This window comes from Elaeis guineensis, chromosome 7 (assembly GCF_000442705.2).
Source record: "Elaeis guineensis isolate ETL-2024a chromosome 7, EG11, whole genome shotgun sequence".
NCBI lineage: Eukaryota > Viridiplantae > Streptophyta > Magnoliopsida > Arecales > Arecaceae > Elaeis > Elaeis guineensis.
Window position 1 is genome coordinate 1,354,051 of NC_025999.2, and position 24,933 is coordinate 1,378,983.

General features: G+C 38.1%; 3 protein-coding genes across 5 annotated transcripts in view; 1 reads left to right on the plus strand and 2 right to left on the minus strand.

Annotated features, from left to right (window-relative positions):
* Positions 1-24,933, minus strand: part of LOC140859088 (L-arabinokinase-like) — a 43,792-nt gene that overhangs the window by 3,687 nt on the left and 15,172 nt on the right. The window lies entirely within an intron of this gene.
* LOC140859209 (AIG2-like protein D) lies at positions 2,654-9,304 on the plus strand. 2 transcript variants are annotated; one of them, XM_073260866.1, is made up of 5 exons: positions 2,654-2,896; positions 3,680-3,752; positions 6,146-6,238; positions 7,175-7,258; positions 9,026-9,304. In XM_073260866.1, exons 1-5 carry the CDS (start codon positions 2,733-2,735, stop codon positions 9,146-9,148), a joined length of 537 nt encoding a protein of 178 aa, XP_073116967.1. In that variant the 5' UTR covers positions 2,654-2,732; the 3' UTR covers positions 9,149-9,304. The 2 variants fall into 2 exon arrangements, with proteins under 2 accessions (XP_073116967.1, XP_073116966.1); XM_073260865.1 differs by lacking the exons at positions 7,175-7,258; positions 9,026-9,304 and adding an exon at positions 6,567-6,836.
* Positions 9,708-19,629, minus strand: LOC140859208 (auxin response factor 19-like). 2 transcript variants are annotated; one of them, XM_073260863.1, is made up of 14 exons: positions 19,203-19,629; positions 18,986-19,098; positions 16,929-17,027; positions 16,771-16,827; positions 16,334-16,489; positions 16,145-16,229; positions 15,733-15,823; positions 15,029-15,193; positions 14,763-14,885; positions 14,405-14,480; positions 14,154-14,292; positions 11,873-13,722; positions 10,955-11,145; positions 9,708-10,349 (listed from the first exon to the last, which is right to left on the minus strand). In XM_073260863.1, exons 1-14 carry the CDS (start codon positions 19,246-19,248, stop codon positions 10,151-10,153), a joined length of 3,390 nt encoding a protein of 1,129 aa, XP_073116964.1. In that variant the 5' UTR covers positions 19,249-19,629; the 3' UTR covers positions 9,708-10,150. The 2 variants fall into 2 exon arrangements, with proteins under 2 accessions (XP_073116964.1, XP_073116965.1); XM_073260864.1 differs by lacking the exons at positions 15,733-15,823; positions 16,771-16,827; positions 16,929-17,027; positions 18,986-19,098; positions 19,203-19,629 and having other exon boundaries at positions 9,845-10,349; positions 16,334-16,487.

Below are 24,933 nucleotides of genomic sequence, written 5' to 3' on the forward strand. Positions count from 1 at the left end.
TGAGATGGTAGCGGCGCAGAATATGCTTCGTCCGCTGGTGTGCCTTTGGTTCCTTCGCCTGAGCAATGGCTCCAGAGCTGTCGCAGTAGAGCAGAATTGGACCAACCAGGGAGGGTGCTACTCCGAGCTCGGTGATGAATTTTCTCAGCCACACCGCTTCTTTGGCAGCATCTGATGCAGCAATATACTCCGCCTCGCATACTGAATCAGCCACAGTGTGCTGCTTGGAACTCTTCCAGCAGACAGCCCCACCATTAAGGATAAAAATAAATCCTGACACACTCTTGCTATCATCATGATCAGACTGAAAACTAGAGTCGTGTAAACCCTATAAGTCTCAAGTCCGATTCACCATATATAAGCCACTGGTTCTTAGTATTTCTTAAATACTTCAGGATGGTTTTAACAACCTTCCAGTGATTCTCTCCTGGATCAGATTGGTATCTACTCACTATCCCTAGTGAGTATGCCACATCTGGTCGTGTACATGTCATGGCGTACATGATAGATCCCACTGTCGAAGCATATGGAATCCTACCCATACGCTCTTTCTCTTGAGGTGTTGTCGGACAATCCCTCTTCGAGAGAGAAATTCCATGGCCTATCGGTAGATAGCCTTTCTTGAAATTTTTCATGCTGAACCTTTTCAGCATAGTATCAATGTACGTGGACTGGGATAAGCCAAGCAACTTTTTGGATCTATCCCTATAGATCCTCATCCCTAGGATGTAGGAAGCTTCTCCTGGAGAACTGTGACGATAGCCAAATCTTTATTCCCTGTAATGCAGGGACATCATTCCCGATTAAGAGAATGTCATCCACATACAATACAAGAAATACTACTACTGGACCATTAGCCCACTTATAAATGCAGGGCTCTTCTCCGTTCTTAACGAAGCCATACATTTTGATCGTCCTATCAAAACGTATGTTCCAACTCCGAGATGCCTGTTTAAGTCCATAAATGGACCTCTTGAATTCTAGAGAGAAAATTTTAGAGAGAGAAAATTCTAGAGAGAGAAAATTTTAGAGAGAGAAAATATCTTGAATTCTTCAGACAATATGATTCAACAAATCCGATCGATCGGATCAAATCATGCTGAAATTATCATGTGGACAATTCAATAAAATCATGAGAAATAAAATCTAAAAATACATGATCTGATCAAAGTGGATGTCGGTGTACCGTCCGACGATCACAGATCAAAAATCCATCACGAAGATCATTTAAATTCATCATCATTCTTCTCAAAATTTTAAAAATCTTAGGAGAGAGAAATAACTTAGAGATAAAAAGTAGAGAGAGAAAGTCCAATTCTAGAGAGAGAAAATACTAGTTCAGGCTGAAGGGAGAGAGGGAAGAGAGAGAAACTCTCTTTCTCATATTTTATTATTTATATCATTATTTATTTATTTATTTATTTTATATTTTCTTTCTTCTTTTCTTTCTTTCTTTTTTTTCTTTTTCTTCACGGAAGAGAGAGGAGAGAAAATCTTATTTATTATTATTATATTATTATTATTTTATTTTTCTTCTTCTTTTTCTTTTCTCTCTTTTTTTTTCTTTTTCCTTTTCTTTTCCTTCTTCTTCTTCTTCTTTTCTTCTTCTCAGTTTTAACTTAGGCCGAAACAGGGGACGAGGTGGTCCCCTCCTTTGCTCGGCCAACCAAGGGCCGCAGCCGGTATGGCGGTGGCCGACGACAAAGGCCGATGATCCCATGGCCCGGAGGGACCAAACCGGTGGTCGGCGGTGACCACCGGCGTCGGAAAATCGAAGAAAAACGGCAAAAATAAAGGTTTCTTCCGCAACAAAATCCAGCGATTTCGGTCATCGACGAGCGTGCACACAGGCATGGGAAGGAAAGGGGAGAAGAGAGGAAGGGAAGGAGGCTTACCTCCGATGCCGGCGAGGCTTTTCCGGCGAGCAATTGGACGGGCACAGGGACGGGTCTCCGCGGTGATTTTTCGATGATTGCCGCCGACTGGATTTTGGATCTTTGGTGGAAGGGAGAGAGGAGGGATCTCCTCCTTAAATAGTGCCAGAGGGGGCTCTTTTCCGACTCCGCTTGGGAGCCGGTGAACGGAGAAAGAAGACTCCCTTCGGGAGTCTTCTCTTCTGTTTTTTTTTTTTTTTGGGTTCGATGGGCTGGGATTCTTTACTCGGGCCGGGCCATCACATGGAGCTATGTATGTAATGCAATATAGATATAACTTTTATGGTTTGATGGACCATGCCGAGTTTTGCAAGAGTCAATAGATTCACAAACAAAATTTTGATAAATAAATATTTGATTTTATTTTCATCTGAAAATAAAATGGGCAAACAAATGGATTTAAAAATTTTTATCAAATTTTTTTATAAAATTTTAATTAAAAAATACAACAAATTTTATTCAGATTTCTGTATTCGTAGTTGAATAATTCTAGTATATTCTTTTATTATTAAGTCCTATTTCTAGTATGATGTTGTACTAGGATTTAGTGTGAGGATTTATACATCAGTAAAAGTGTTTTTGATATATAAATAAAATTTTGGAGAGAACATCTTTTACGGAATAAAAAGGCTTTCAACCCAATGTATCTTCAAATTTAGAGATGATGTTTGAAGTCACCTAAATCCACCTTGAAGCTAAGGTACTCATTCTTTTTTTTTTTTTTTTTTTCTTTTTCCCCTGGTGATATTGGAGTCGTCGCGCGTGGCTTGACTATTCTATTGGCTTCTGTTGAGAGAGATGAGCGGCGAGGGTGTGAGCGTGACCGGTGTTGCAGCCGCTGCGGCCGCCTCCACTCTTCCTCTCCGCAACGTGTTCGTGTACGGGAGTCTGCTCGCCGATGAGGTGGTGCAGGTCGTCCTCAAGCGCGTGCCCCCCTCCTCTCCTGCCGTCCTTCATCACCAGTACCTCCTCCTCCTTCTCCTCCTCCTCCTTATTATTATTATTATTATTATTATTATTATTATTATTATTATTATTATTTTGTTTTTCTCCTCTTCTACGATGGCATCGACTATTTCATATTGACGTCGCCAAAGAATGATCATATAAAGCCCCCACCGCGTAAACCCTTCTTAGGAAAGGAGGAGTCCTCTCTTTTTTTTCTTTTCTTCTTCTTCTTTTTATTTTTTTGATTTTGGTTTCGTTTTTCTTCAATAAAGAAGAATATAAAGAGAAGAGAAGTTTGACGATGCAACCGAGAATTAATATCAAGAAAGTTCTGCTATCGCTTGGTTTGAATTCTGATCCTAGGTTTCGTTTTTCTTTTTTATTTAAAAAAATAAAATAAATAAATTTCCACGTTCTTGATGTTGTTGATTTGTATTTTGAGAACTCATTTTTTTCTCCCACTTATTTTCAATTCCTGGATCCTCGTCATTTCTAGTTCGGGATCATGATGACTCGAGAATTGCCGGCAACCGGCCCGATGCTCCAAACTATGAAGGAAAGAAAGAGACTGCACGTTTTTTTTTCCCCTTTTCCTTTTCAAGATTATAAAGCGACGAATCCATCAAAACGTTGGAAACCATAACCTGATACACCAATGATACATTGTCCAAATTCAAGTTCTGTTCTAATTTAATCACGTAGTCTCATTGTTGAAGTAACATAAATTCAAATCTCACACGCACACAAATGTTTACTTTGAAGGGGAATTATTGTTGACATAAGCTTTATTCTTACAGCCGCAGGTTTAGTATAAAGGGACGTGTTTATCCAGCGATTCTGCCTGTAGAGAATAAAAAAGTTACAGGAAAGGTTGGTTATGAGATGCATCTCTGGATTCTTATTTCTCTGTCTGTTGGAAGCTGAGTTCCAAATTTGCCTTCATCGGCCTTGATTTTTCTGTAGTTTTGAAGTTACCTCTGTTGTTCCATGTGAAAATTAGGATTATTTGTCAAAAGGGAATCATACAACACCTGAAGCTATTGCTTGGGTCGTAGAAGGTGCAGCCTGGTGAACAATTTCACCATGAATTGAAAAGTTATTTTATACATTGCCTAGGGAGGATACTAACTTTGCATATTCTTTTGCTAGAGAAGATCATAGAAAACAAGCTTTTTTGGTTGGAGATAAGATGCCTGTAATCTGCCATTTTAAATCTATCTATCTAGATAGAAGTAACGATTTTATTCCTTGAATATGTACACTGCAAGATGGCTTTTGGTCTGTTACTTTCACTGTGTGATTTGTTTCATGTTTTTTTTTTTTAGGTGTCCATTTTTATGGATTCTTGATTTTTTTGGTAACATTTATAGATTCTTGATTGACATACAACTTACCTCCTCATCAGTTGTTCAGAAGTTTTATCTTTCATGCTATTGTTTTGGTCAGTGTTTGTTTAACTTTGTCATTTGCTTCATTTGTGTTTTAGATTTGCTTCAAATTATGATGGATCCGTATGTAGCTTTTCTTTAGCATTGTTTGCCTTATGTTATTTTAGTGCCAATGTGGACAGACATATTTGCAATCATACATGTATTTGTTCATATGCTGCATGAGCTTGCTTATGTGCGCGTTTTATGTGGCTGTGCATCTAAATGGGTATGTATCTTTCTACATTAAACTAAACATGCATGTAATCATGGAATTCTGTGGCTGGGGGTGTTGGGTGGTTTGTCTGTGCGTGTAGTATGTTTTTGCATGTGTGTACATGTTGTTGTGGGTAAGAGTGCATATGCAGCAATCACATTATGATTCCCTTCATTCATTTTTTCTTTTTTTATATCTATGCCCTTTAAGTTTTTTGTTGGAAATGCCCCTGGATTCCAGAACTAGTTGGCCATAGGATCTTGTGTGCTCAGGCTGTTCTAGCTGCCAGGGCCTGATAGGGCTATACTTGTCTATAAGGTGCTTTTCAGGGCCTGGCAAGTGGAAATTTGGTATATGTAGGATCACATTTTTATTGTAGATTTCAAATGGTGTTGCCTGTTTTATCTTTCATACAGGGTGCATGCACATTTTTAATTCTGATTCCACTGCCAAGATCTGAGACATGTCTTGGTCCATACTTTCATTTACTAGGATGCACATAGCATCATGTGTCGCCCTATGGATGCTTAAAGCAGCTGGTGCTTCTATTGTAACCAATCTATGTCATTGAGGTTTAGTTTTAAGGTGTCAGGTACTGTCACTGCATGGAACCACTTTGTGAACTTATATTGAGACTGGAGAGCCTAATATTACCCTTGGAAAGTCTGATTTGTGAGTGGAACATCAATGTCATCAGGGATATAGCTTAGAGCAGTGCATAGTTTTAGCTTACTCTTTCTAATGTGAGCCTGCTGCCTAATTTTACTCATGGAATACCTAATCTGGATTATTCTGTGCTATGTGAAGGAAATACGTATGTTGATATGAAGAAGAAGGAGAAGGAGAAGGAGAAGGAGGAAAAGGAGAAGGAGAAGGAGAAGGAGGAGTGTGTGTGTGTGTGATCAGCCAAATTACATGGTGATTCTAAACTTAATGATTCAAGATGATACAAGAGAATTAATAGGAACATTTAGAAATTAGAATGTTAAGTCATTTACTGAAAATTATAACTGATACCCTCATGTAATGCCAGACCATGTTTGAAATCTGAATACCACCGCATTAGAGTTTTGAAAGTCTAATTCTCCTGGTACGTATTCTTAGACAAAGAATTATTGGGGCTCCAAATGATAATGATTAGGTTAATGTCATGAGAGATGACACCTAAAAAGAGTGTGTCAACTGGAAGTTCAAATCCCCACAGAAGTTGGAAGATGCTTATTTCACAGCAAATCACAAACTATCTGAAAAGCTTTCACTGTAATTTCACCATTTCTCACTATTAACTTGATGGTTGACCATCTAATTTACTTTGCTCTGTTGGTCTGGTTGCACTCCACCTGAGGAACAAGGTTGCTGAGTTAAAGAGGTTCTTATTTATTCTATTTTGATTGATGTTTGGTGTAAAAAAGTGATGATAACTTAGAATCATGCAATATCAGACAAAATAAGATTTGTTTCTTTCTTATTTGATGTTTCACTCTTTCTGCCCCATGGAAGTTAGTTTCTACTCATCAACTTTCTACTCATCAACTTACAAACACAGTGAGATGCATAATTTTTCAGCTTTTGCTTTCCCCTGATATTTGATTATGATCTAATGGATGTCTTGCTTACAGGTTCTTCTGGGAATTACAGATCGTGAGTTAGATGTCCTAGATACATTTGAAGATGTGGAGTATGAGAGAAGAGCTGTTGAAGTCTCATTAGCTGTAAGTTGGTTTGCATAATAACAAAAAAGTATAATTGAGAATTTATACAATGTGGAAATGGTGCTTTTTACATACAAGCTTACTCTTGGTGTCAATGTATCATCAACACAACAAACAAACTTAGATAATTGGAAAAGAAAGTATGTGATGCTTATCCTATAAGTACTTCCAATATGAAGTCTGATGGGCTCTTTCAGATTGGAGAAAGAAATATTGTTAGGATTTGGTAATGAGATGAGCAAGTTTGTTGATTTAGCTTCACTGTTAGTTGTATCAGCATATTTAGTTTTTATCTTGCTAATAGGGGTATCTTTCTGTACATATGCAGCAGGTGCAGACTGATGCTGTTAACCTCCAATGTTGCTCCAAGCATTCCTCACAAACTTCATTGTTGATCAAATGTTACATTCCTTTTTCTGGTCCTTTGGCACAAAGTCAAATACATATCCTTGTTATGACCTTTTTAGATCTCTCTCACAATGATCATGCAATCGGACCATTCTGGTCAACTTCCATCTTTGATGTTACTTCTCCATCTCCTCTAATGCATGCACTTCTGATCATATTCTTCTTAGCAGTGTAACACTCCTTTTTTTTTCGTCAAAATTCGTATTCTGTCATCTTCATAACATATGCCAAGTCTTTCTTCTGGCACTTCTGATCATATTCTTCTTAATATTATAACTCCTCCTTTTTTTTTTCTTTTTCAAAATTCATATTCCTGTTATCTTCATAATATATGCCAAATGTTTCTTTTGGAGGAAATTTGATGGCTAGCATTTTTCTTCTAGGACATATTTTGCTCTGAGAGAGATGATGGTTGTGTTCATTTGGAAAAAAAAAAAAAAACAATAATAATAACCACTTCAGCAGAAGCTATTTCTTTCCACAGCCTCGTGCTTTTTAATTGCTAGAAGAGATGATTTTGTATTGCAGGATACAGCAGAGAAATTACTTGCTGATACGTATGTTTGGGGTGACAAGAATGACCCTAACTTGCATGGTGACTGGGATTTTGAGGTAAGTGCTACTCTCCATTTGTGTACTTTATATTGTTGAAGGTACGTTAGTCTTGCAGATGAATGTAAACAAAATAAATATATCAAAGTGTCTTATTATCCATACATACCATGTACAGACGTGAATGTGTAGTGTGTTCTTACTTCTCTTATGTCCTCTCTCTAACCTTAATGACAAACCTGGATGTCTTTCACAATTGGAGATAACGACAAAATTGCTGATTTCTTCTAATTTCCTGTGTATGTTGATTCCATATATTTTCCTTCTGCTTGTCGGCAACATTTTATGATATATCAAATTTACACCAAAACTTGTTGTCCATTGAAAGTTATCCATCCTTTAAAACAGGAATAGCTCTCTTTTTCAGGAAGCTATCTTGAGATATGGCTCTCTTTTTCAATTTACTTTTTTATTCTTGGTGCCTGCTAGACAGAGTGGGGAGGGGAAGGTTGGAGTGTCTTTTTTTTCTTTTTTAGGGGGGGGGCGGGGCATTGTCGTTGTTGTTGGGGGAAGGGCGAGAGAACCCTTCATAAGCATTATCTGTCACGTTAGGCTGGGCTCTCCCTAGTGCCAGCCAGTGGTCTAGTCTTGTCAATAGAAGAACATGTTATACCATAATATAATATTATATTATGAGATAGATTTTGCTTCTCTTGAGAGGAGTGGCATCTACTCTTCAAGTTCAAAATCAGTAGTCATGCACCTCAATGAAAGATCTATACCATTGATCATGATCTCTATTGCTAAAAATTACGTATTTTGATGGTTTTAACCTATGCATCAAGTAGACACAAAAATGGTTGGTTAAAATAAAATAGATGGTTGTATCCAAACAATAAAATAGATGGTTAAAATGATATAAGACCATGTTTTGCTATGATTTAAGTATTAAAATCTGTTGATTTTCAATCTGTATATGTTTTAATACACGTGGATAGACTAGAGACGACCAAAACACAATTTTTTGTTTATAGATATTTTTAGTGGTTAGCTGATGGTCAACATTGTGGATCTTCGATTTGAGTGCTTGATTATTTGATTTTGGATTGGAGAGGAGTACCCTTTTCTCTCGAGAGGAATGTAGTCCATTCCTTATATTATCGTATAGTTATTTTTTTTATAAATATTATTAAATTATTATATATTGATATTTAGCTCCTTTTTTTTTGGTAAGGGAAATTTAGCTTTTAATAATGCTTTGTGGTATCCAGAAGCTGTTTAACCAATAAAAAAAATTGTTTTATTGCTTCAACTTTGGTGCCAGACCAGTTATGTTTTATTTATAAAAAGTTTATACAGCATGTTCGCACAAGAGGTGGTCCATAAACTGGGATCTTTTTATAAAATAATTAGGATCAGACGCATGGGAGTAAATGGGCCAGGTTGGCCTGGTAAGCCCGAAGACTCACCCATGAGCTGGAGTCGGGATGAGTTGGTCAATGCTCGATGATACAAAACGGAAAAGGTTTATGTGTCATGTTGAAGTATTTTTGGCACTTATTTTAACTGGTTCATAAGAGTGCATGCACAATAAAATTTCAGGGGAAGTGATCTTGTTTTGTCTGGAATATATGTTGGACCCCGGGAGTGTTGTGTGGTGAATGTTAAAAAGCTTGGTTTTATGAGAAGCGTTTTTTTGGCATGACTTGAGATTTGTGCATCTTCCATGTCAGTTTTTTTGATCCTAATAGCTTTTGTGCTCCTGCTTCATTTCCACTCATATCCTCAGATCTTCTAACTTTTATATGGTCCTACCGTGTTGCCAAGGAATGGAAGCGATTGCACATGAAGGATTTTCTTGCAATGACAATGGGTTTTATGGAGGAGCTGGAACAACCTGAATCAAAGACAAGGGTGGCCACATATGAATCCTATTTTCAGCAGGGATGAGATAAATTATTATTTGCTATCAGAAGTATTTGGGTATCAACTATATTCTTTTTATGGAACAACTGATAAGTTTGGAGATAAAGGCAACCGCTTCATAATTTTTAATTTGCTCAGTTATTTCAGTTTTAATCTATTTTTTAATGGAAGATTGTGTTACCGATGCATCAAAATAGTACCATGCTGCTTATTTACTATGAGGCGACTTCAAGAGTTTGGATTTTTTTTTTTTGGTTCTCTTCCTCCCGGTTTCTATGTTATACATGGGAGTTCAGAGAGGGTCGTTTATTCTTTTTAATGCGCGGGGCGCTGTTCCCGGTAAACATGTAAAGTGTGATGATGCCGCCCAGTCCCAGCGTCTTGTATAAACTCTTCGCAAGCATGTGTCGAAGATCCCGAAATCAATTAGGGCCGAGTTCCAGAATTATATCAATGCCCTTATCAATATTTTTAAAATAATAATCAAGAGCATAAGGTCCGGTATTCCCATCAAACATCCATAAGTCCACCTATCACAAGTGTAGGAACACCTCAAGAGTAGCCAATGGGTTACACGTAAACATTAAACATAAATAACTAGAGGTGTTCCCACTTAATTTTCATGCCAAAATCGCTAATGTTAAGCGAGAAACTACATATATATACACATTAGAAAAATCTTGAAGCTTTCGCTTTCAGAGAAGTCAAACAGAAATCAACTTAATAAAAAGATCACAACATTAAAAGATTGCAATTCTTACACCAGCCCACCACTTACAAGTGTGATGGGCAATTTGGATTACTCATCATCAGAATCACTCTGGCTCATGTATCCTTCCGCGGTTGCTCTTGCCTTGAGACCGCTCGCATGATCGACAGGGCTTTCTGGAGGTCAAGACCCTGAACCTGGCATTGTCTTTTGGAATCAATAATGGTTACAAACTCGGCGGGGAGGCCAAAAGGCATCTCCTCGACCAGGAAGGGCCTAACTGCAATGTATTGCATGACCATCAGATACAATCTGGATCATTCCAGATGGTCATATGATCCAGCCGAAGGGTTGCCAGAGTTTCGGTCACACTGACCCCTCCATGCATTTCCGCCATCTGAACTGCTGCAGGCTTGATTCGGAAGGATGTTGTTCCCCAGATCACCATCCAAGCGCATCTGTTGGACTTCTTGCGGGGACAGGATCTTGATGTACCGCACACAATTCACAAACTCCCTGTACATGAAAAAGCAAGCATCAGATGTCTGTGCTTTCAAGTTCAAAACAAAACTGGCTTTTCCGTTTCAAAGAAAATTTTTGGTTTTCAAATGCCCCAGTAGACCGACAGGTGGAGGTGATAAACTAGAAAACAGTAACACGTGTAGTTTCAAATTGCATTGTTTTGCCCGCTGTTTCCAATTTAAATTTGTATTTTTCCACCCAAATCTCTCCTTCGCCTATTTGCTATGCCCACACACCTTCCCAGCCTCACATGATATCAAATTTGACTGTACTCACTCCATTTTCTCCGTGCATGATTGAATTGCTAATCAAGTGAAGCATTTGCTGACCTTTAGAAGTTGGCTGGCACTATTTTCAACATGACATCTCTTTTCTGCTTGTCTCCAAGCAAGAATCCTTGGTATCCAATCATGCATCACAGTTTAAATGACTACAGTTTTGACTCTCCTTTGCCCTAGTTTACCATGACAAGTTTTTCCTAGATCACTGATGGCTCTTGGTTCCAATAGTTCATTGCTTAAGAAATCCTAGAGTGCATTGGCATTATTTTCAGGAAGTAAATGAAAGAACTTTAACAAGCTGAAGATGTTAAAACTTACTCCCACGGGTCATCTCCCACAAGTAAAACATCGCCCTCATGATCGACATAAACTAGCTTCCAGCCAATTCTTTGCCGATCCTCAAGCTGTCCCTCTATGCTGAACATTCGAGCAAGATCATGTTTCAGCTCGTCATAACCTGAATAACGAGTAATATCTATTGATCTGCCTACAGCTCCGCGCTTGTAGACCTACACACAGATATATTATGTTAGGCTGAGAAAGAAAAAAGAAAAAGAACAAATGGAATACAACTATTCAAAGGTGAGGCAAAAATATTTCAGCAGCAAATTAGTACTTAGCATTGTTGAGTGTGTGACATATAATCCCAACAATATCGGCCTGCCTGGTAAATCAGCTCGTGTTAAAATGGGATGTATACTAAAAGGGAAGATTGTTCGTGCTTATTTACAATATTATCACCACACTAATGATAATAATCATATCAGAACCCATAATCTTGCAGATTCACCCAAGTTTTCCCACAATTATTTCTTCTTTGAAATGCTCTAGTTCTACATTTTTAAACACCATATACAACAAATTCTTCCTTCTTTACATGAATATTTTTGGTGTCAATATATATAGGCCAACTCCCGAGTTCTACATCATATATTTCTGAATGGACTTGCATCAAGAACATATGAATCCACCACCCAATTCTTAGCATATGCTACCAGCAGCATATTGGCCCCAAAATTTATTGTATTAGTCCAAGATTCTTATCTGCCTCTACCATATCATGCATTGCTCATGGTAAGACTGACCTATAATTTTGAAAATTTTAAATATCCATACTATTTTTTAAACTAGTTCTCCAAATCTGTTTGTCGATCCTAGTTCCATATAATCAAGCTAAGAGAAGCAACTTTTTTTAAGAATTAAATTTCTAATTATTATAAAGTTGAAACCACAAACCTTGGTGTAAGTCCTCATTCGCTGAAGTGGTGGTGCTGGTGCCCAAGAACTTCTGTTCAAGAAGCTGCTCTCATTGATTGTGGAATCAATAGAATTGAATGCCATGTCTGGAACCCCAAATGACTGTGAGACCATAGACGATGACAACTCCTGTTGAGTATCTTTTGAGGTGCTGTGATTAGTAATCACATTTCCTGAGATGAGATTCTGGTACTTTCCCGAATTAATGCTGTTTGCCAGCAAAGCATCAGTAGTTAGAGGTATGCCTAATGGGCCATCTATGTTAACTCCAAAAAGGACATTATTTCTTGGATCTGTGCCCTGCACGTCACTGTCTGGAGGTGCATCTCTGAACATGGATGGCTGATTGAGAGAAGAAAGTGGGAAGCTTTGTTGTAAAGGCCCATCAGTCTGTGACAGGCATACTGAAGTTCCTGAAGAGGTCGTGTCCAGATAATCCATCTGCGCTGTGTTGCTTATATATGTTTGAGGGGCAACGACTCCCTGAGTTTGCACCTTGGAAATTGGAGTTGTGGCCTTCACATTGTATATAGGTTTGGGCAACTCCTTAGCTATATTGGGGCTTGCAGCTGCAGCTTCAAAGGAGTTATGACTCAAAATTGTCACAGCTGACTGAGATGTCTTATCTGTTGTGATTGTACTGGGGTGGTGGCTTCTATTTAAGATCAACTGAGGAAGAACAGCGCCGTTATTCGTGGAAGGTGAAGTGGAGCAAGACGGGACATCTTCTGTAAGCCCTGACTGTGCTCCTCCAGCTGCCAACAAAGAGCTGCCAGTCGTTGGGAGGACATTCATCCTTGGTGTTGGAGGAAGCACTGCACCATTCAACTCAGAAAGTACAACTTGCTGCTGCTGAAGCTTTTGCTGGGATTGTTGAGGCAAGGGTTGTGAAAGCCGCACAGCTTGTGAAGTAGTTTTTGCGCATTGTTGAGAGAGCATGTTTTGCTGGGGGAGTGAATGTGAGTTCGCTAATTGATGTGGTCCTTCTGGAAGTGGTTTCTGCTGTTCTTGGATTTGTGGCAGCTCAGGGTGTAGCATGGTGGGCTGTGATTGTGTCTGCTGCTGCTGCTGGGGTTTCTGTAAGAACTGCAACTGAATCTGTTGGTCTGTTAACTGTAGTTGTTGATTCATATGGTTGGGAAGCTGAACAGGCATCCTATTTTGCTGAAACTGCTGCTGCTGCTGTTGCTGTTGCTGATGTTGTTGTTGATGCGATAATTGTTGTTGATGTTGTTGCTGCTGCTGCACGAATAGTTGCTGATGTTGTGGCTGGTTTTGTTGCATACTTGTTTGCAATGGCTGATGGCTCTGGATCACAGGCTGTTGCTGCTGGACTTGAGCCTGGACCAGTACTTGAGGTTGTATGATATTGGTCTGGGTTTGGTTCAAGGGCAATGATTGGTTAATTAGTTGCTGCCTTTGCTGCACACCAACATCTTGCATTTGTTGTTGAGATCTAGTAACAATGCCCAATTGGTTCAGTGGGACAGACACCTTTGGAAATTGATCAAGTTGTTGGTTTTGCTGAGGCAGCCTAGCAGAATTGAATTGTATGTTGTTCTGCTGCAAAAACTGGGCCTGCATACCCAACTGCCTTGAGAGATCAGTTGCTCCAGCATTTTGTATAGCAGGCGCAGTTAAGGACCGCAAGTAATCAGTCTGCATATTCGAATTAGCAAGCGATGGATTCTGTTGCATGCTCATCCACTGAACTAAGCTCAGACCAGGCATTACAGTGTTCTGAGTCTGGGAGTCCTTTCTGCAGATCTCCTCATTAAGCCATGGCATTGCCCTCTTAAAAAGATTTTCCATTTCCGATGATTCATCATCTGCAAGAGTGATCACCTAGTCAGGAATCTAGTTCTTTTACAGTAAAAAGCACCAGATAATTCATCCACCACTCACAAGCCCTACTTCAATGAACAGGACTAGCAAATTGATCATGAAGTCCTGTTCAGAAACTAGAACCATGGGCTATGCACCTCAGCCATAGCTTACTCTTCACAAGCAAGCAGCATAACCATAAAATTTGAGTTTTCTTATGCTATGCGTCTCTTTCCCCTTTTTGTTAAAAAAAAAAAAAATCTGATGCCATAAGCCTAGTTGCACCTTAAAAGTGTCAGTTAAGGTGGCTGCCATGAGGTTTATTTTGTCCATTATCCGGAAAGAAGTTCAAGGACCATTAATCACACGTGTTTCTATCTAAATTGAGTACCACTAAGACTTGCCATCATCGCATATCCGATCATTCAACATGTACCTGGGATTCCTGCTTGTCTAGGGCGTTTTGGTCTGAAAAATGGTGGAGGACAGATGAAGAAAGGAGCTAGCACAGGCTCAATCTCCCAGATGGAGACCCTATTGCGCCTCTCACCAGCTGCAGATTCGTCCCACCCCACCTGTTAAGGAACATAAAACTGTATTAAATGGCAAAACATTAAAGAAATGGTTAGTAAAAATAGACGTATGCAAACTAGGACCACATTAAGGTCTGATAATGCTAATTATTACCTGCAAATTGCGCCACTGTGAATTCTTCCACCTCACAGGATCTAAATCACTAATACCAGTGATTGTACCCATGTACCTGCAGATATAAGACAAAATTATTCTCCATCATTTTTCAACTTGAACAAATATCTAAGAGGTCTGTGTTGTGTGACACACCAAGGTAAAGCAAAATGCAACACTTAGTTTCAATTTGGTAGCAAGTTTACTAGGACACCAGAAAAAGATCATGTTTTAGTTAAAGCATAAACCCAGTACTCAGTAAACTCATATTGACTTTAGATGGTTCATTTTTGTCTCTCTCGCAGTCAACATGATCATTTAAAAAATCTGGTATGAGAAGAAACCAGTATGAACTAACCTTCTTGTTCCTGATTCTTCGGTTTCGAACAACATTCGGAACCGCATGCCTAGGGATATTTGGTTATTATACACTGCCTTCTGGTACTTGGCAAAAGGTATAACAAATTCTGAAGGACTAGCCCTGCAGAAACAGGTTACTTTAAGCCATCAACACATTTGAGAATTGCAACTTACAAAAAGATAACAATTGTCTATTTGCTCCAATTGTCAAATATTCATATATATAACAAATACATAATGGCAAAAGAAATGGAAACCACAAACCTTGGGTTGTAAAATACAGTAAAGGGGCTGTTGTTTGCAGCAGCATGAGCTGCAGCAGCAAGAATCCCAATATGCATGCTATCACTTGACAGGACCGATGATGAAATGTTAGTAGGTTGCCTGTTAGCACGTCTAATGCCCAAGAGAAGCTGTTGTTTTTCATCCCTGAACACAGACGGTGGGGAAAAAAATGATATGACTTTGCTGTCCAAAATCTACTTCTACTAGAATAAACTGCTCATAAAATATATGTAGTGAAGCCAAGTGTCCAGCTTTGTCCAAATTATTCAAGCATTGGCATGATATACATAATGTCCAAAAAGAAAAGGAATAAACAGAACAAGAAAAAACCATGAAGTTTCAATCTAGATTTAAAAGTTTACTGACTTCCATAATTTATAACTATTGGAACAATCTGCTCATACGGCATGCATACCATAATCATAATCATCCCGCTTTCTCTGAATTACTCAAGGTGGCATAATATACATAGCGTCCAAAACATAAAAAGAATAATAAGAAACAAGCAGGGGAAAGGGAATGATGTACAATTAGAGAGAGAGAGAGAGAGAGAGAGAACCATGAATTTCCATTTTTTGGACTAGAAAGTTTACCAACTTCACCACATAAAGCTAGATCATCCTTTACAAATAAACAAAAAGGGCAATGTTGCTTATGCACTCTGTGGAGTTTGGTGAAATTACCTAATAAACAAAACAGAGTCACCAGCAAAAAGCCTCTTTCCGCTCACAAATAGGCTCCAACCAGTTGTCAGTAAGTGTCTTTTAGGCTGGCCTGGTGTCATGCAGAAGATGACAAATTTGTCTTTAAAGAATGTGAAGTAAAAAGAAGTTGCTTATGCACAAAAGTAAAGCATGCATGAGCCAATAAGCACCTATTCAGCAAGTCATAATCTATGATGAGTGTTTAGACTGCATGCTACTAAAACAAATAAATCTGTCAAGTGAGTATTGAGTATAAGAAGAACTCGATTAGTTTTCCTTAAAAATTGTAAGATTTAATATGGATTGGATTATTTAGATATAAACCTTGCAAGAATAGTCGTAACGTGATCATCAATCTGTGCTGAGCTTTGCTTGGGATTTAATGGCTTACCTCGATAGATATGGCGAAACGTCCATACATTATCATGCAAGTCCCGTGCCTGCAGTTCCTGGGCAGGTGGTTGCATCGAAAAGTCCTATGTAGTACAAAAAAGATTATGCAGATAAAAGAATAGTTCAAAAAGCACCAGGAAGCTAATATCATTTACATGTTATATGTTTGACTATCAAATTAACTTACAAGAGGAGGAAAGATCTTCTCTGCTGCACGACGGGGCACAGAGAAACCTCCATGAGTGCTTGTATCACTTGCAGTCAATGTTTTACAGAAGAATTCTGTCTGTGGTCTAGTCTGTTTCAATGCAAGCTCTGATGCCTGTAATGCCTCCTTGTCATACTGGCAGAAATAAATAATTAATTAAAAAAAGAAAAAACTTGACCGAAGGCTTACTTAATTTGGCAGAGTTTGAACAGTAATTAGTACAATGTTGATAGAAACACATTATAACCAAGGATATCAGGCAGTTGAGGTGCACCGCATCTTGCAGTTGAATTAGTAGCTCACCAGTTACATCACTTTCTCCTTTCCTTTAGAGGCAAATGTTCAATAGAAATTTTTGTGTCTTTTGGCCCTCAAAAGCATGACAGAAGCAACAAAATGTGGAGGGGATAACTCACCGTGTTGACTGGCTGGAGTGTCATTTGAGCATATACTTCATCTGTCTCTGGATCCGCCTAGAGATTTGCACAAACATGTAGATCATGTCAAGGGCAAATGGAAAATGGAATATGTTATGCATCTCAATGAAAAGAAATATAGCCGATAAGTAACATACATGCAGAGTAACATTGTGAAGAAGGCATATCAATTTCGATGGAAGATTTGGATAGTTCGGAATGTGAGCATCAATATCCTTCTGCATAGAAGCCGCAACCTGAAAATGCAAACAAGTCGGTCTAAGCAATATATTTAATAATTTATATATGATTAGCAGTTTTTGATACTAATAAATTGCCAAGGAAAAATGACAATCATAAGTATTGTTTTTATTAATTTTTTTTTTAAAAAAAACATCCAGTTTGCTCTAAGATTCCGAAAGGCATGATGTAATAAAGCAACATATATCATTATTCTTTTCTATAGACTTATATCATGCAAAAGCTTACAACTCAGCCAGATGCTTCGACAATAGTAAAGCAATTCAATAATCTGCACAGCTATGGATCACTATGCGGTGGATTTTGAATGGTAAACTTCTTGATTCTAGTCTCTATGGATTTTCTTTTCCATGGTATCACTCAGAGCTAGGTTATATTAAACATCCTCCCCATCCATCCCACTCTGATAATGTTATTTTGAATTAATACAATTAGAACTATACAACTTCAAATTCTCGACAAGCCAGAATTGTCTGGCTGACAAAAAGAAGACCAAAATCAAAGGAGCCTTGGTGTTAAATATATCGATCCCATTTGGCATAAGTCATTTAGAACATGTCACAAGCCCAAGCATAAAAAAAAGTAAATAGAGAAGCCAGCCAGCATGATTCAAGCAAAACAAAAAGTAAACAGAGAAGCCAGCCAGCATGATTTTGATATACTGAAAAACAAATTATATCAAACCAAACTCAGATTCATATGTTGTTTGGGTTCATCAATTATGTCATGGTATCAAGTAAAGTCTAGAGGAGAGAAACAAAACCAATTACAAATGCTGAAACTGAAAATAAATGGAAATATTTTGATTTTTATACACGATTAGATCGAGGAGATGGATTTTCCAAAATTAATTTGAAAGAAATCATGTTGTCCTTTGTAATATTGTACAGCTCAGCCAGCAGGCTGTCAGAGATAAATGAACAGGTTGCCTACAGCATTCTACATAGTATATTTTCAGATGCATGCATGTTTGGCACATCTGACACCCAGAAACAGGGCTAGGATGGTTATCCGATCCTGTTTTTGCATAATGTCCAGGCATCACTGTCAGGTTTCTTGAACCATCTTGCGAAAATTGGTCACCAGAATTAAAAAAAAAAAAAAAAACTTACAGTACTAATTTTGTCTAATTTCAGGTACTACCCACCATCAGACTATTAGCCAGCATAAGATAATTCCAAGTTTACTCAGATGGAAGATACAAGGATGCGCAACAATCCATCTTGCTTGTTCTCAACTCTACCCACGTAAAAGTCAAAAGCAAACAAGTAAAGGGAGAGAAAAAAAAAAAACCGAAGGGAGTAAAAAGCACCATAAGAAGAATGATTATGGGAAAAAAACCTTTTGTAAAGCCTGGCAGATCTAGCAAAAGGGAGAGGGACTTTATTAAGCAGGCAAATATTAATATCCAAAAACGGATGGAACTTGGAAGTGATTCCTATCAAAAAAGAACAAGAAATTTCATTTAATGCCAAATTTCTCAAAATTAATCGCTCGATCAACAAATTCCAAGTACCCCAACTGCATTTTAGTCATATATACAACTCAAATCTCTTTTCAGCTCATAATCACGGACATACTAAAGCTAACGATATTCGCTTGGTTTTAGCTCAGATTCCGTGCCGAAGTGCTCATCAAATCTCGCCCCCTTGAACCTAGAAAAACGCCGAGAAGGAATTCGGGGGGAAAAAATCAAGAGATAAATTTCAAGAAAACTGAATAAAAGCATATGATTAGGGAGGAACAAGAAAAGAAAAGAAAAGAAAGAAAGAAAGCAGAAAGAGGCCAAACAAGATAGGAGAGAAAAAAAGCATGCAAAAAGTGTGTCACAAAAGTCACCGGCTATTGAAAGCAAGAAAATTTCTGGGATTCATTCCCAGGACTGGGCGCACTCTAGCATGCAAAAGTGGAAGGAAGGAAAAGAGTCAGGAGCTGAGACGGGTATATGATATACCTGCTCGCTGTGGCCCTGGGGGAAGTAGACGACGAGGCTCCCCACCGGCGGCAGCATCACCAGCGGCCCCGCGCACGCGTACCATAGCTCCGCGTTTATCGTCTTCCTCTCCCCTGCGCCACCCTCCCCGTCACACGTGTCAGCACCCGATTCGGCCACCATCTCTCCCGCCGTTGACACAACAGGAAAAAAAAAAAAACGGTGGGAGGTTACTTACCATCGCAAGGATTCGCCGCCGGGGCGGCGTTCCCAGACCCCTTCATCGTCCGTCCTTCGGCGGCTCCGCCGCGGTCACTCACTCTCCGGCCACCCTCGAGGACCGCCGCATGGCCGGCGAAGGCTCGGGCACCGAGAAGAGCTGATCGACTCGAGCGGCAACTCCTCGGCCGGCGAGAACGGCGGCCGAATAGGGGAGAGGAGCAGGTCAGAGGGAGGGTGGGGAAACCAGCTCCGTCGGGCTCGGGGCCCGAGGTCCAGGTTTCCGGCGGGCGTGTCCGGGAATCCGGGAGGCAGGAACCCTGGGTGGGGAGCCTATCGGCGAGGGTCTCGGCCGTGGAGGGGTTCTTCGCCCGACAAGAAAGGGACCAGAAGAGGAAGAGAAGACTGAGAGATGAGAGGAGGGAAGGTTAAAAAATAATAAGAAGAAGAGACCGAGAGAGAGAGAGAAGGGACGACAAGGCAACACAAGCGTGCCGGTCTCGGGCCTCTCGCTTTTTTGCACGATCCATAAGCAGCTAAACCCGGGCTATATTTCATATTTCCGTTTTAGCCCCTAATAGGAGTGTCTAACGTCCGTTTATATATACCGTGTGTTTTTTTTTTTATTTTTTTGGATGAGAAATATATAACGTGTTCGAACGTCTCCTCAGTTCGCATCATCGTACACAAATAACGGACATTCACCCAGCGGTCTTCGTTGCTTTATTACTGATGACATGGTATTTTTCTCATGATGATACGACAATTATTGGATGAATTTTAAATAGATACATTAGAAAAAAATTGGATAGATGACAGCTGTTATTTTTATTCTATATTATTTATGAGTTTAATAACGGAGCACGATGGTTCCGTCAGATACCGTAATCGAATCAGAGGGAGATCGCCGTTATGGGCACGTTGAGCGTGGTTGTTCGCGGTCCCATCAACGGTAAAGAAATGGAATTTATAAAGGAGTGAGCGAAATATTCGGGAAATGGATTTGGCCTTTTGAGAAAGTACAAATACCGATGGGTAACTACCAACGCCCACTACCGCTTGGTCCAATGCTCGGCCCCTCCTGTGAGTTCGACGGGCTCTGGGCTTCCACGTGTCGTCGGCTGGTATCGAAGTGAGGGCGTGGGGTGATGCTGTAAATCGCAGCCTCTGTAACCCAATGGGGACACTTTGTTTTCTACTGGCATTTATATGAGCTCATAATCCAAGCTCTTCCTCGTATTTTGTATGTATTCAAACGCTTTGGATAGTCTCTATCAAATGTTTGCATGGAGATTTTTATCACATTATTGAAGGATCATTCATTTATGATCATTTGATATATATAAATAAAATTATTTTTGAAATTATTTAAAAATTTTATTTATAAAAATTTTGTACATTGTAGATGATGGATATGTTGGATGATTTTTTTTTGTTAAACTGTGAGACATAATCTTGTCATGTATTTAGAACATTCAAATCATTTTTATTTTGAATAAAAATAATTCAAGCAAAAAAACTCATTTATGTATCTCCTTTTAACTTGAATTTAGATAGACATTAGATATGGAATGTGTTTATGTGTAATAGCACACCCATCAAGACCACTGCTACATTCAAAAAGATAAACCATCTTAAAAATGCACATTATAATTCATGATTTCCAAAAAGAAAAAATTTATAATTCTTAAAAAACGTGATAGAGAAGAATAAAAAATTCACTTGAATTTCTTTCTACTGCTTCTATGTTTCGAAACCTCTCTCTCATGTACCAAAAATATCTTAATAGCACCCAACAATATTATATTGCATGGAAACCATAAAGCACCATAAAAATACTCATCAAGTTTGGAACATCACTTTTCTAGATGCTTTTAGCCCTGGCAATTGAAGTATAATTATCGAGTGGGCTACTAAATTCAAAGTTAGTCTGGCTTTTGTCCCAATCCTTTCCTCACACTTTTTCGCCGAAGCGCTGACGCGGGAACGCATTCCCACCACGGCTCTCTCGCGTCCATAAAAGAAGATGGCATGGATGTGAATTTCCCAACTTCTAAGGGTAATCGTGCAGGGTGGGGGTGGACTCGAAAGCGAGCGAGCCGGAAGCGGCCGCGCGTCACGTGCCGTCCGTACGGACAAACCGGTCTTTAAGGCCTCCCTCGAATGATTTAAGGAGGTGGCCATCCATTGGATTAGCTTCCACCTTCCATCACCTACTTGACTTAAACCCAATTTACCATATTTAATCGTGCTTAATTAATCATAGCCCCACTCCCTAATTATATCATGCTGACGTGGCCCAGAATCCCATGTGACGGTGACTGGACTGTGGGTTTTAAATTCATGTATACTTTTTATCCGGGGGAAGAGAGAGATTAATTTCCTCAACTATTTTTATTATTAAAAAAAGGGCAGAAATTTTGGGTGGAGCACGAGGGTGGGCCCGCGCCGGCTTGTTTTCCGGGAAGGTACGGTGGCGGGGCCCCGCTGGTTTGACCGCGGGCGACGTGGGGTCATCGGCGGCTGGGATGCGTCGCGCATTCTTGTACGGATATAGTTGCCGGCCATCGTGCGGACCGGGTAGGGCTGTGACATCGACCCGGTTCGGGTTTAAGCCGACCCGGGTCTGCTAGATTCGGTTAACCAACATTTCCGTGACACCCTTCATAATTGTTGATTCCTCGGCTGTTTAGTCATCTACAATTTGTCCGAAAATTAAAATAATCATTGTCCTTTTCGGTATGATTCTAAAACAATCAAAGTTTTATAATGATAACCCAAGGTTTTAATTAATCGTGTTACAGCTATTTTATAACAGCCATAATGTTAAGATCTCGACCGCCACCTAACATATGTTAAAAAATGAACAAAATAATTAATATTATTTTTAATTTTGTAGAATAAGATAGTGTTTTCAAATTTTTAGTTTTTTTATTAAATTTTTTTTCAAAAATAATTTTACAAAACAATAATAATAATTTTTCAACAAAAAATGAAGAGAAAAATAATACCTTTATCTTCTATAATTATCCATTATAACCTTTACAATAATTATTATTCAAAATATTCAAAGATTGAAATATTAATTTTTGAGACAAATAATAGTCATTATAGTCGATAACAACACTATATACTTTAAAAAGTGAAAACAAACCAATATAATCTTATAATTATATGATCGTAAATGATCTATATTTAGGATTTTGAATTGGGGAGATTTTTTGATGAAATAAAGTTTGTTTCTATATTACTGCAACATCAACAATATTGCGAGGTTGCAATATTATGTAAACATATTTTTTTAATATAAAATGTATGTGTTATTGTGGCAAATACTTGGATAACTATAATTGCAAAAGCGGATATTTCTATTTTACATATGAACTAAAGAAATTTTCAAATCACTACACTTGAGTCTTGATTGAACCACCACAAATATTTAATTGGCCCATTGTATTATTACTACCACGTTAGATGCTTCAGATTAAGTTATTGAGATCTTTTCCAACCTATATTGCACATTTTAATATTGCTTTTCTTTATTAGATAAAGGATCGAATGCGGCATCACACCATAAAAGGTGCCATGGATTCAGGAATATTTCTATCGATATTTTTAATATTTTATTTATAGATTCTTATGGCAAGAGCCAGCATACCATGCGACATGTCAGGTATAAGAGACAGATATCGTGGAATGAGCATTCGAAAATATAAAGCATGCATAGTTTTTAACAAAATGGAGCTGTTGCTACAATGCTTTAAAAATAAAAACAAGAGTTGTTCGAGATTATAAAAAAAAAAAAAAAGAGTCGGTTGTTGATGCATACCAAGGAGACATTAGACTGCGACGAAGCTACATGGATGCAACATGTCAAAAAAAACTACATGGATGTTCTTGCCCAAAAAAAAAAAAACCTACATGGATGCAACATGTCCAAGTGTCATCGACCCATAGGGGCCTTCAGCTGTTGTTTCTGGTTATAGTTTGTTTTAAATAAGATTTTACCTTCACTGAATTAGAATCAAGTACATACTTGTGTCTTGCACGAGAGAAAGAGTTGCCAACGTCGAGCATGTACGATACGTTTGAGTGCAGACACATGCAAGTTCCCTCGTCTCTGTTCTTTCCCCCTTGCTCACCACCTACGTACCTTGATAACTTTTACTGTTGCTTCTGGTTGGTGTGCACCTCATCCTCATCTTTAGAAGCATGAACTAGATCAGGATTATTTGCGGAAAAAAAGTGTAACAGAGGAGGAGATACAACTTGAAATATAATAAGAAATTTAATTTTTATTTTTTCAACTAATTATGCGATCATATGTATTGGCTGAGCATTTCAGCAAGCTAGGAGATCTATAAAAAAAAAATATCTTGCAGAGTACTCATAAGCGCAACGTTTTGCAACTTTTTTGCTACATCTCTGATCTGTGAGCTTATGTTATAATGGATCAAAAATTATTCAAAAATAAATATCATAAAAATAATAAATAATATATGTTATAGATAAAAATTTCATCTGCCATGTAAGATATTTTTTGTTTTGATTCATGTGCCTCATAATTTTATCTTTTAAAAAAATTTCACGTGAGAAAGATTTTTTTCTCTTTATAAACATGGATCTCATGATTTTATTTTTTAAAAAATATTTTATATAATTTTTTTATAAATATAAATTTTTTTGACTTCCGATCAATATAAAATTATTGATATTTTTTATATTATTAAAATTATAATAATATAAGAATTCGATTGTCATGAAACTGCTTTCCAACAAACATTATTTCTGATGAGGCATAGTAGTTCCCCCCATCAGATAAATTAAAAATTCTTACGGTACTTATGTACTCCTGAATTTATTTATCTAAAAATTTAGATTTTTTTTGATAAAATCTTGATATGGTACCAAAGTCCACGGATATTTCTTGTCTATCAAAATCTCCATGAACAGAAATAAAGCAACCATCTATCAATTCATTCCTCGATAATCTGCCACCGCCGAGCAGATATTGATATCTGTAGAAAATAAAATAAAATAAAATAAAATAAATTTTCGAAAGTAAAGCTGATTTAAGAAGACAACACTTCAGCAACTCCAAAACGTATGTGAGATGATTCGCTGTCATGGTTGGTGTCGGACGAGGAAATGCGGACCACCAAAATTTCAACGGGTCCGGCTCCCGATGCATCGGCGTGAGAAAAAGTAAGCGGAAGGCAGGTTTTGGGTTGACAAGTAACGTTGCTTATAAAATTGGCATTCATGTGATTAATCATTAATTAGCTGGGGCTGCGACATCCTATTACGGTCTTTCACAAGTCGGGCTGCATGTATCTAGACAAATAGTGGTTGAGATTTATGATATCTTTGTTGACATGTTGGACTTTTCACCCATCCAGACTTATCCATGAGAATGCTGAAGACAATCGACAAATAGTCCAATTCTAAAAATTTAGCATCCAACCACGGTGGCAGCACCATGGTTCAGACCTATGTCTTGCCAACCATATATCTAGAATTTCACTTTTAACAGACATTTGATGCATTACATAAATAATATTATTATGATAATATAATTATAAAAAATATAATTATTTAATAAAAAATATAAAATTTTATATTATAGTATTTGATATGTAAATTAATATTATTATAAAATAATAAAAAATCTAAAATTATAGTATTTGATATATAATTTAGATTACATAAAATATAAATTATTTTTTTAAAAAATCTTCATCTTTGTTTAT